Source organism: Leuresthes tenuis, unplaced genomic scaffold (genome assembly GCF_036924035.1).
Source record: "Leuresthes tenuis unplaced genomic scaffold, fLeuTen1.0.hap1 SCAF_17, whole genome shotgun sequence".
Classification (NCBI taxonomy): domain Eukaryota; kingdom Metazoa; phylum Chordata; class Actinopteri; order Atheriniformes; family Atherinopsidae; genus Leuresthes; species Leuresthes tenuis.
The window spans coordinates 10,460,988-10,474,080 of record NW_027325371.1 but is presented as its reverse complement, the minus strand read 5'-3'; the positions used below and the strand labels follow the sequence as shown (position 1 = coordinate 10,474,080).

At 39.5% G+C, this 13,093-nt stretch overlaps 1 protein-coding gene across 1 annotated transcript; it reads left to right on the top strand.

Annotated features, from left to right (window-relative positions):
• Nucleotides 1-85: 85 nt before the first annotated feature.
• gmip (GEM interacting protein) lies at nt 86-13,026 on the top strand. Its single transcript, XM_072369488.1, has 21 exons — nt 86-370; nt 1,676-1,766; nt 2,287-2,383; nt 2,609-2,648; nt 4,636-4,761; nt 5,954-6,018; nt 6,169-6,276; nt 6,377-6,457; nt 6,803-6,964; nt 7,247-7,384; nt 7,830-8,020; nt 8,288-8,379; nt 8,472-8,534; nt 8,645-8,728; nt 8,841-8,983; nt 9,094-9,270; nt 9,354-9,491; nt 9,704-9,903; nt 10,037-10,361; nt 10,827-10,929; nt 11,764-13,026. The coding sequence occupies exons 1-21, from the start codon at nt 328-330 to the stop codon at nt 12,399-12,401; spliced, it is 3,105 nt and encodes a 1,034-aa protein (XP_072225589.1). The 5' UTR covers nt 86-327; the 3' UTR covers nt 12,402-13,026.
• The last annotated feature ends 67 nt before the right edge of the window (nt 13,027-13,093 follow it).

Genomic DNA, 13,093 nt, shown 5'->3' with positions numbered 1-13,093 from the left:
TCTCAGTATATATGGTGAGATAGTGTGGGTGGGGCCTACTGTGACACAAAGATACACTTCCTCTTCCCTTGATGGTAAAAAAAACATTGGCCAACCTACACTCTACCAGAGGAAGATCATTTTAAGGGGGTTAAACGGTAGCAAGCTCAGAGCTGCATGCTGATAATTTACTACATGTGTATCACTGCGTGTACACACCGAAGTGGAGATTTTCTACCACTTCAACTGTACTGTTTTATATGGGGTATCACCGAGTAACGCAGGTACAGGGGATGTATGAGTGCTGTCGTTAGGGTCTGACTGTCTGTAGAGTGAAAGGAAAGGGAAATGGAAGAATTAGAGCCAAACAAGGTTTCATCTCAAGCCACAGGTGAGCACAAAGAATGTAACTTTTAGGGATAAGTTTGAGCAAGTGATGCTTTATGCTCTGCATTTCTGATTGCCTATGATGGAGTTTAAATCTTTTTCCTTTTTACTGTTAATTTGTTTCAAACATACAGCAATTTATAGTTTAAAATGGCTTTAAAGTAGCTAAAATGATCTTGTTGTCGATTGTTAATTTGCTGACATTGCAGCAGAGTCATAATGAAACGGGTACTGCATGTGCGTGCTTGCACACTGTTTGCAGAATGGGCCCTGTTACTGTGTCTGCTAGAGAGTTAGTGATACTGTGAAGCATCCTATTAGTCAAAAGAGGGTTGGTGAACTTCCTGAACTCTGTATTCATTTTGACACATTCTTCTGTTTTTGCTTGACTTCTCCATTTGCAGTGAACAGGATGTAACCACACTTTTTGTAAAAGCCAACCCTACACATTTTTTTTAAGCTAGCACTGAAAAATGCCACTAAGTTTCAGAAATGTTTCACAACGTGACCTTAACTTATCGATGTAGAATTGCTTGCAGCCATTATAAATGTTGGATTTCTTTGTTGAAGAGCACTGTGACTTGAAAACAGAATTCTTGTTTTGCTGAAATATCTTTCTTACTCTCAGTTCTTGTTCTCTTACTGAAACACTGCTGGTGTGAAAAACAAGGACTCAATGTGCATTTTGGGACGTGACACAAATTGCTAGCAGGATGTGGTTGACCAAGATGGAGGCGTCTCTGAGAAAGGGAGATCTATTTTTCTCATTTGCTTTATCTGGCGTACTTAGTGGGTTAAACTCTTAGGTGTGTTAGAGGGTGAGACAGCAGTTAAATTGTACAAACACAGTTTGAACTTTCATTGTAAAAATGCACCATGTAATTCTGCACTGTATTTTAGTTAATAATCAATTAGCTATGTTTGTCAGAGATATTAAGGAAATATTCGAAAAGCAGAATTAAGTTGGAATACTATAATATTGATTATCATCAGTGCACTGTTCATATTCTTATGTGTTTATCTAATGATGTGTCTCAATTATCACATCACTGATGTGACGACAGAAGTTCGAAGGCTTATCCATCATTCTGTCTTTCATGTGGTGCCAAATAGAGCATAATTTGGGGATTGTATATAAAAACTTCACAGATGTAAAGATTGGTTTGTCTTCATGTTTGTTTTGTTACAATAAATTGCATTTCTGTGTAGACTGTTCGCAAGTCAGGATTAAAACGTAGTTCTTTGTGATGAATATAGGAAGACCATCTCGTTCTTTTGTGCATCTTAACTTTTCTATTTCTCATTTCAGTTTTGAGGAAGGTGCCAAATAAGTCCGAAACCAAACGATATAGCGAGATCTTCAGAGAGTTCGATAATCTTGATCTTTCTTTCATCTCTTCGTAAGTATTATATAGTTACAAGTGGTGCCACCGTGTGTTTGTCTTGTACCCTTATAAATCTGCTTGTTCAGTTTGATTCTAAATACTGTGACAGAAGACCAGAGTGGTTAGTGAGATGTTGTTAAAAAGATATGTATAAATGTTTAATCTATGCCTTTTTCGGGACATCATGTCTCACTTAATCTTATTTCACTCACACTGTATGTTACTAACTCTGTGGAGATGATTGGTAATCACACAACACAGCAGCATTTTTATTCACGTTTGGTAAGAGTGGCACTGATCAGACATGATGTTTGAACATTGTAGAGTAGAAGAATTAAATTTACAAAAAAATCATAAACTTGTGAGTAAAACCTAAAAACTGTTCTAAAAGCATCATTTTGTGATACTTATATGCCTAAGAATACATGGTGTTACTTTGTTTCCTACATCAGTGCATATTTAAAGTTTTTATACACATTGTTAGAAAAAATTAAACTTTGATTTTGTGTTTTCCAAATGCATTTTTCGTGTATAGTGACGGAGAGGATCTGCTGGCAGACACTGACTTCCTGCCAATTTCAGAATCCATCTCTGCAGAGGGTGCAGACATCACAGAGCAAAATGACGTACCTGTTATATACCTTATATACCTTGACATTAATGAAAGACAAACGTATTTTTGTTTTATTATACTGTTTTTTTTAAAAAAAGATCATCATTTTTATGTCACTGTTGTCAGAAAAAGTATTTTTTTTCTAACATACTTCCAGAACACTGTAGGTGTGTTTTATTTGAAGAAGTTGTGCTTTTTTGAAGATGATATTTTCCAACAATATGATAATGCACTTTGTCCACAGGCTCGTGCTGAGGCCAATGAAGTCGATGGAAGCCAAACAGGTATGATTTCTCTGTGCGTGTGAGAGAGAAAAATATACAAAAGAGGATGTGGTAGAATACAACTTGGACTCTGATGTGTGTCTGTGTATGTCTGGCTCACATGAATTGTCATGACTTGATTGCAGGCAGTGGATGAGGTTCCTGTACATCACCACCTTTTGAATGTTTGTTGTTGTGTTTTAGATCACTGGATTTGTAACTCACTTGCCCTAGAATAGGCCATCCTGTGACTAATATCAGATTATCAGAAGCAGCAAGAGCTGTGGTAACTGGCTCTTAGAGTATCTATTTTAGTCTTTAGTTATTTTCTTATACTTAGCCCAGAGTTGTAACTGACCTGTTGTAATAAGATTAGGACAAGGGGACAGGATTTAAGCAGCACTCAGCTGCTTTAATTTGACACGTTACACATGAGGGGAAGAAATAGACTAAAGGGAGAGGAGATGTCAGCGTTACAGAGCATGACATAAATGATTAAAGAAATTAAATCAAATGGAAAAAATACTTTTTTACGTGAATAACATATATACTGTATATTATTCATTATAAGCAAATGAATGTAGAGTAAATTCCGACAAAAGTTTGCACTTACTCATGGTGTTAGAGGTGTTGCCAGTTGCACCGGCCACACTTTGACCAAAACTATGTGTCACCCACGAGAGAGAGGTAGTGTGTAGACGACTCAAATAGTAGAGTAGAAATAATACATTTAGAATCGTTCTACAAGAACTCCACCCCACACGACCTCACACTAAGTCACACACCAGGAGGTAAACCTCAGTCAATGCTCCTTTAAAGTCTGTCACTGTGCAATCTGGACCTGACTTGGATAATCCTCAATCCAAGTCCCTGAGACTGCGTTCATGGGGGAGTTTCAGAATTGTCATGGGGCTGAGAGTGCGTAAAGTGCTCATCAGTCCAAAATCCAGGCAGGAATCGCGAACAGATGAACTGTGGTCACAGTTTCATTATTCTTCTACAATTGCCTTTTTTGGACTATGCTTTAATACAGGGAAGGAAATATCACACTTGTTGTTTTGGAGTCAGTGGAGTCAGTGTTTTGGAGTTGCTACACTCTTTCTGCCAGTGACAGCTCGCTTATTAGGAAATTCCGCTCAGTGTGGACTGTAGAGAGAAGTGAAAATGTTTGAATGCTTTGTCTTCACTAGAAAAATGTGACGTTCCTTTTTAAAATTGGTGCTGAATATCAAATACAAAGGAAATAGGGAAAATAAAAAGAGGTGCGGGGAGCTTTTGAAAAACCATGTGATTGTCACATATACATCATCTTTCCTGTGTTGGTGTGAGTCACAGAGGAAGAAGGGTTGTTTGGATATCAACACCCTGCCAGCCTGATCGCTGTAGAGCTGTGACATGGTGGTGTCTGATACTGCCCTGCCAACTGGCTCTTAGTGTTCTATCTGCTCTTGTCGCGTGACTTGTGTCTTTGTAGTTGACCAGGAGTGAACAGGTGTGAGAGGGAGGAGCCAGGGACAGAGAGGAAGAGGGAAGGAGGGGGAAGTTATCTAGCTAGAGCTGTTTGTCTTTGGTCCATAAAAAACTCTTCTCTCTCAGATCATATCCCTATTTGTTTACTGGGAGAGTTTGGACAGATTTAAAAGTTTTTTGGCGGCAGGCTACAGTATAGATGAATTCTGTTTACATACAATGTGCTGAGACCTTCTGGAAACCCCTGGATCTTTACTCTGAGGAGTAGCAATGGCTTTTCACATGCAATCAATGTTTCCTGCTTTGGGTCTGTGTACCTTCTTAAGTGTTATTTGATTTTTTTGGTTTACTTATCTTGTCTGAATAAGTGTGGAAGCTTAGAGTTCTTATTTGGAATAGATTGTGTTTGACTCAGAGATCTAGTTGAGTCTTCCAGTAGAGACAAGCTGTTGGGTGTAGCCCAGTGGACTCAGTGTCATCCTTGGATACAGCTCTAAGTGTGCAGAGCCTAAAATGATGCTGGTGTACTCCCTCACAGCCCAGGAAGCAGACTTGGCCCTCTGGCGCTGTGAGGATGGAGTGGAGACTGCGCTGCAGTACGCCAAGATGTGGTGCCGCTATGCCAAAGATCTTCTTGCCTGGATGGAGAAGAGAATCGGTTTGGGTGAGTACACATGTAGCCGAGTAAGGGGAATAGTAGAAAACAGGCAAATTATTATGACATCATAGAGATGGCATGTTTAGATATATTAACTGCACACAGAGGTAGGGTTCTTTAAAAATTCCAAATGAACTGTTGTACAATGGGCAAGAACTAGTTTTAGAAATTACCACTATAAATTTGTACAAAGTTCTGTCATGTTTTATAAGTTCGTACATAAGAAGGACACAGAGCAGAGCCTTGTGTTAAATCAGCATGTGTAAAAAGATTATATTAATTCAGAAACGTTTGAGTGTTGACCACCGTGGCATTGCACCATTTCATATTCAAGACCAGTTTTCTTTATCTTACTTACTGAGGCTGTTTGATGGTGGTGCAGTCACCCCATGCTGCTCATGCAGAGAGAAAGGATTAAAGATTAGCCGGCAAAAGGAGGGGAATGAAGAAGAGGGGGTTCACTTGGACTACACAGACAGTGATTAGTCTTGTATCAGCCTGAACAGGTGCCAGTGTCCAGAGAGGGATATAAAGATTACACGTCTTTTGATTGCAGTTAAAATACAGAGCCACCCAGCTTAGATGTGTAAGGAGGAGTACAAAGCAAAAGAAACTGATTTGCTGGGTGGAGTTTGGTTTAACTCTAGGTGGAGTTCAACCAAAGCTACTGACTACACACAGAAGCAGACTTCCTTATTGTCTCTTCTTTTTTCTTTTTTTTTTTACAAAAAGAAAAGATTATGAATCTTTGTCAGAATAGTGCTCGTATCAGTTTATGACCTGTACTGATACATCAGGTTATACACAGTCAATTTGACATTCTCGGGCATAAACACTTAAAATGGTTCATTTCTTATTGTTGTTCATTTTGTGCAAACCATAGACCTTCAGCTGTTTTAATCAAATCAAGTTCACTGATCAAAACAGATGAAGGTCAGATTAGAGCTCAAGAGGGATTTATTAACTTTTCAGTGAAGGTCAGATTTATCTGATGGGCTTTAAAGGCTAGATGATTTCATCACGTTTCCCCAAAACAAAGCCCTCACCATCAAACTGTGACTAAATACTTATCAATAATCAATATCCTCTGGTGGTTCCATTTCTATAAATGGGCCCCTTCCACTTTTCCTGTCTTGGTGTCAAGTATCATGTGATTAACATAAACTGATGGAAACTTACAGGGGTTTTTTGTTGACAGAACAAGAATTTACAAAAAATGTGATGAAGACAGCTGAGGGTGCAAAAGCCAACGTGACACAGCAGGTATGGCTTACTTAACTAGATTTATGCCAAATAACCTTCTTTAGAGAGCACCACAATGTGTTAGAATGAGTTATAGTTACACAAGTTACAGTTAGCAGAATTAGCTCTATCTATAATAAGAGCTATATAACTACTCTCTCGCCTGGACAGGAAATGATGCCACTACAGTACATATATGTCATGGCTCTGGAGCAAGACATCAAGAACAGCTTGACCTCCAGAAGGACGTCTGAACAGCTGCAAAGCCGCTGTTACCAGGTGAAAAACTTGCCCCAAACATATAAAAAGTGTGAGTTTGAATACGTCTTCTTTGTATTTAAGAGGCTTTTATATTTAATCATTTATCTCTGTCATTAAGGCTTTGGCTGCCAAGAAGAATGAGATTGATAAGTGGCGCAGGGAGTTTAAAGAACAGTGGGCAAGGGAACAAAGGAGGATGGTAAGTGAATTAAGATTCACTTAATAATTTAATATCGTCAAGCTGAAGTGAAGCTTGGGTTATTGCGAATTTATTTATTGTAAAAATATGGGTAAATTATGACCATGCTGGTGCCTACACAAGGTAGACTCTGCTTGGCACACAGCAAATTGTGCAATTGATTAATCTTGATATACTTGTTCATGCTCTTCATGCTCTATTCCAACTCACCTGTGTCTGTGTGTAAAAATGTACCAGTATTTCTGTATTGATGTAATGTATGTGTTTTTTAATTATGTTTCAATCTTTGTGAACTGAAAAAGATTTGTTTTTTCTCCCCTGTGTACCACTACTGCATGTTTTCAGAACGAAGCAGTGAGTGCACTTAAAAAGGCCAGACATCAGTACTTCCAGCGCTGTGATGAGTTAGAAAAGGCTAAGGCAGTCTCAGCTAAAGCCTTGGATGACACAGCTGGAATCAAAACAATGGACAAGAGGAGGAAGTCCAAAGATGAAGCCCAAACTAAGGTTCATGCTTTGTTTATACATAGAAGCAGTAAAATCTGATGAAATATTGTTCTAATACGATTTATCTTAAGAAAAAGAAGCTCCATATTATCATGTTACACATAGTGTGTGTTTTTTTAAATTATGTTTCACTTTACAATATAAGACTTTAGAATGATGTAATGACAATGACTTTAGAAGATGTACAACATTTTGTCCATCGGGAAAATGAAGACACCTTTGATCCTTGATCAGACACGTGACTGCATAGCAATTCTCAGGTCCTCACTGTGTCTCTTTCAGGTTGGAGAGGCAGAACTTCTATACAAACAGTGTGTGAGTGAGGCTAAGATTCACCAAGATAACTTAGGGAAGGTCAAAGAAAAGATTATTTCTCACATTCGAAAGCTCATCTGTCAGGGAGACACTGTGCTAAAAGAGGTAGGTATGAAATTAAGGAACCCAAACATCCCTCTTCCTGTCAGTATGTGTCTCCACATGTTTTGGTATGAATATAGGATTTCATGTAGTGTTTAGAATTTCAGCTTCTTTGTGTACCACAGTATACATAGATGTAAAGTACAATCCTTTCTAATATATATGTATGTACTGTATAACACTAACACATGAATGCATGTCATCGCTTGAAAATATTTAACTACAAAATCTGAATTTGAAGAAATGAGTTGTGCAAAATGTAAGCATATATGTCGTGTTTCACTGCATTCAAAAATTCATTTCTGTTTTGAATTTCATTTAAACAAGCATTGATTTCACACAAGCATTGATGGTGACATGAAAACAAAATCTGTAAGGAGACCAACACCGTTAGTTTGCTGTTATAATGACTGCTTTGCCCTCACATCATATTTTCTCTTCATGTCAGGTCACAGTCAACATGTTCTACTTCCAGCGGCAGCAAACAGAGCCTGTCCCCCTTGGCTATCACAACCTGGAGTTGACTTGCAGATCCCTGGAGCCTGGAGAGCCTTATCTGCTTTACATCCTCAGCAGACGTCGCCCCGAGCAAACTCTCGAAACCTTTGTCTTCCAAGAGTATTTTCCTCAAGGCAAAAAGTACGGTAATCTGATCAATGGCTGTTTCTGCTGTTATTTTGGCTGTGATGCCTATTGTGGATATAAAATATACAGCTTTTGGAACGATATTAACAATAATATTTGTTCAAATCTGTTGTGTTCTGAATATGTAGCCTATGTGGGCTCACAATCAATAATAAAGATTAAGGCAAAATAATATCTACTGAATATATATCTCATACATCATTTGCTTTTACTGGCATTTTACTTAACAAAATTATTGTTTTGATCCTTTTTAATTGAAAGCAATAAACGAAAAACCAGCGGCACCCTCAGCTCAATGCAGGATTCATCACTCATGACCGATGATATTGCTTGTAGACGACCCATTGATGGCAGTAAGGACTAAAAAATATTACACCATTGACTGTTTTAACAAACAATTCCTTTGTCTTCTAATCTGTCCAATTTGTCTTTTGGTTCACTTTAGAGAAAGTAGGGTACAGTGACAGTGAGAGTATTGGAGGCAGTTTGGAATCTCTGTCCAGTCCTGGTAAGTTTGCATCTTATTTAAGTATTTTTTTTGTCAAACAAATCAAAACATTGCAGAGGCTTACATTTTCTCTTTTCTGTTTTCTGCTCAATGGGAATTAATTATTGAAGCTCACAGGAGGTTGCCCAAAACAGCATCTAGTCTGACAGTGTCATCGGATGATCTAGATGACCGGGATGTAGGGTCAGAATCAGGTTTGTTACCTCATTTCCATGCCTTCAGAAACAGCATACATCACATGAGTTCTTTTGCTGTACCAGCATTGACATTAAACTTAATAAACCTCTCCTCTTCCTGTCCCTGCAGAATACATTGATGGCCAATCTGTAAAAGCCCGAATGTTTTCTCGAGCTGCATTAACACACCGACTCAAGAAAATGAAGAGCAAGATGGTCAAGTGCAAGCAGTGCGAAAACTATATTGTTGTCAGTGGGGTTGAATGTGAGGAGGTAAGAGATATGCATAAAGAGGAACTGCAGTTCAAGATTTACACGGACAGAAGAAGAACTGTTTCTAAAACATTCTTTATGTCATATGTTCTTTCCTGTCACATATTTAGTGTGGGCTGGCTTTGCACAGGAAATGCATGGAAGTGTGTCAGCTTGAGTGTGAGCACAAGAAAGGTACAGTGTTCGGAGTGGAGCTATCAGTGCTGTCACAAGACAGGCCAGATGAGGTGCCATTTGTGGTGCAGCGCTGCACATCTGAGATTGAGAGTCGTGCTCTCTCTGTCCAGGTATTATTTACCATCACAAACCCTGTCACTTGATAGGTTTGAATCGCTGTCCTTATAGCTGTCTTTTGATTTTGTTTTATGAGGGGGTGTATCGCGTGAGTGGATCCAAACCTCGCATTCAGAAGCTCTGTCAGGCATTTGAGATGCAAAAGGAGCAGGTGGACCTCTCTGACCTCTCACCACATGATATCACTTCTATCCTTAAGCACTTCTTCAAGGAGGTACAGGAGTTATTGCAAAATTAACTTCATTGCATTCATTTGGCTATTATAAGAGTTTGTGTTAATTACCTCATACAGAGTTTTGTGCAAACGTTAAAGGCGCCAAAGAAAAAGGGAAGAAGCAAAAAGAGACCTCCAGTTTCTTTAAGTGCCCTGAATATGGACATATTTTATCATAGTTCTCTGTATAATCTCAATGATTTGTCTTCCAGCTACCAGAGCCTTTACTGACCTTTGACCTGTACAATGATTTCATCGCGGTGGGAAAGATCATTCAGCACATGAGTGAAAGGGAAACATCACCAGATCCTGCTGAAATAGCAGACATCATCCACAGCCTGCAAAAGCTTCTACAGAAGCTTCCCTCATATTGCTTCATCACTTTGCAGCACCTAATGTCTCACCTGCAAAAGTGAGTATGCAGTTGGGTGTCACATTTTTAATACCACTTGACCTTGTGCTTTTCATAGGATGTTTTATGGATTGCTGACTGCAACATGATTGTCCTGTTGGAGTTTATTTTTGTCTGTTGTCGGTTTTTACAGAGTTTCTGAGAACTATGAGAACAAGATGTCCTCTAGTAATCTGGGTATTGTGTTTGGGCCAACATTATTGCGCCCTCTAGTGTCTATGGACATGTCAATGATTGCCCTTTTGGAGACCAGCTACCAGGCTTTACTTGTAGAGTTCCTCATCACACACCATGCCAAGATTTTTGGCATGGAAAAGCGACCCAGCTCGCCCCCTCCTCCAGTCCCAACTGCACCTCTGCCAGACACTCCTTCCAGATCTTCCTGCCCTATAGATGGAGTAGATCATGCTCAATTGGAGCATGGCACTTCCTCCAAAGAACGGCCACGCTCACTAGAAGTAAGTACCTCAGTTTAAAAAGGATAAGTAACAGTTGCCCGCCTCACTTCAGGTAAAGAGAGGTTGCACTTACCTGTTATTTTAAAAGCCTTAGCACCTTAACCTTCTTACTCCATGAGGATTAACAAGGTGGACAGCTGCTGTTCTGCTTTTCACTGAACTCCTTCCTGCATTTCTTCCTTTCGAGCTTTGCATTGGCACTGCTATTGCATATAAACAGAATAATTGCACGCCCCCTGTATGGATTTGAAATGACTGTATGAAATGACTGTATGAAATGACGCAGAATCTTTTAGGACCAGGGTGAAGATAGTACTTAGTCTGACGGCTCAAAGGTTTGCATTTGTACGTGGTGCAGTCATAGCCTCAATAAAAATCACTGTCTCAGACTGTGGTTCTGCTGGACTAAACAAGGTTTTTAAACACTTATAGCGCGCTACTGCTCAACTTGTGTCATTCCAACAGAGCCACACTATCAAGAGAGACTCAAGCGAGGGTTATATATCTGACAAGTCTTCTTCCAATGAGGCAGTGGACCAGCTCAGCCCAGACGCCAATGAGAGAGCAGGTAGGCTGATGTGGCGATAAAGCAGCTATTCCTAATAGAATACAGTGTTGATATTTTATATGATGCTAGTTTAGAGATGGTGGAGTTTGCCAATACAACGAATTATAGCTTGCTTCATCATCTTGCATTTCTGCTGCTTGAGTACAAGTTTTAATTAAACTAATCCTATCAGACATCTTGAAGGTATTATATATTGCTCCCAAGTTGTTTACTTAATTTCTAACAGGTTGTTGGTTCTAGATTAGAGTTACTCTGTATCTTTTTAAACACCAGATTCTGCGGGTGTAGAGTGCCACAAAGTCTTTTGTCATTCTTTTTTTTAGCTCTGTACATGCTTCCTCCAGTTATTTTTAGAGACTTCCTCTTTGCGATGGATAGTTCTGTAAAACGAATTTAGATTGCTTAGCTTTTATAAAGATGAACGTTAAAGAAACAAGCAGTTGATTAAATGGGGAAATTCAATCTCAATTCTAATAATGTGGTCATTTGGGGTTGTAAATCTTCCTTTTACTTCTAAGGCTTGCTTGAAACTTTGAAAAGAAACTAAGTTGTTTTGTTTTTTTTTGCTGCATGGAGCGCTCCTACTCTTCTTTGCTTGCTTTTCTCTGACTGAGTGTCTCTCCTCTTTGGCTTCATCAGCAGTCACAACAAAATTATCAACTTTAAATCCAGAATTGTTTAATTATTTTATCACTTTCAAGTCGGAGTTCAAGTTCTGCCTTAAGTTCTGAAAACAGTGTGTCAAAAATAAGATTTAGTGGTAATGCTCAATAACTTGTGTTTGCACTGCTTTGCTTTGGGAATCACATGCTTGTCCTCCCTCTTCTGTCCCAGTCCTGGCTATGAGATCTGCGTCTAGAGATCGTCAGGGTGAGTCGGTTGTGGACCCTGCCTCTGATTCAGGGATCCAAACGCACTATCGCTTCACAAGACAGCCTGTGAAGTATTACAGGCATCATAATGCAGGAACCCGACTCTCTAACCCCAGCTGTGCAACAAGACAGTCAGCAGCTCTAACAAGCCTTCATCAAGGAAGTGCAGACAGCAGCCGCAGCTCATCTCCAGAGCCAGGGTCACAGAGACTTTCCCAAAACCTAGATTCCCACTTTGAGAACACTCAGCAGCTCCAACAGGTGACCACTATCGCAGAGAGTAAAGTGGATGTCCCATTGAGCCCTCGCAAGGTTGCGCAGTACATGCTGGGACTGAACTCAACATTTACATCACCTGCAGCTGCGACATCATCTGGGACAACACTTAGGTCAACTCAAGAGGTGGCAACAGAGTGTCAAGCTGATCAGAATGTAAATCTTAACAAAAACCGACAGGGCGCTGGACAATGTCACGTTCTTTGTCAATCGCCAAAGACTGTTCCTGTAGAGCACAAACTCACTTCTCCAGCCCAAAGGATCCTGTCTGGTCTGAAGCTGAGACGCAGCTCCTCAGGGAAGGACGAGCAACTCTTTGTTTGAGTATAGATGAAAATTTCTAAAAACTGGAATACATTCACAAACACTGGAGGACTGCAGTCATAACACTGCTATTGTGTGTAATGACAATTACTACATTCATGTAGTTGTTATAGAAAAACTGTCTCGTGTTTCAGGCACAACTATCAAGATGTTTCAAACTTGCAGTCTTGATGCTTACTTTGATAAGCTTAACGTCACTTCTTCTTTGTTCTGACAACCTTCGAGCTGTGTAAAGTGCAGAACAGATGAGACAGGTGCATGCGTTACTCACCTGCATGGGTTAGGGTTGCATGAATGTAACTAGCAGATGGCTGAAGAGTGGAGGTGAAGAGATGTAAACTAGCACAGAGCATCAAAATTTTGTCTTGTAAGAAATAGTAATGAAAATCTGCTACATTTATCTGCTATGGAAACTTTCTTTGTTTTTTTTAAATCGTGCTTTTTGATATTTTAGTCTCCACAGGGAAATATTTTATGCAAACAAAGCTATGCCTTCATCGGTGTCATAGTTTAGGATTTTGACTGTTGCGCCTTTCATGTTCTGACACAAGGGGGCGGTATTTCAGTGTGAGAGAAGAACATGTCAGAAACAATAGTAGAGGGGCAATAAACCATTAAGTTCTAACTGCAGTGCTGTGTTTTAAGATAACACTTTTCCTTGTGCCGCAAAAGCCTCTCCTCCTCATCTGGAT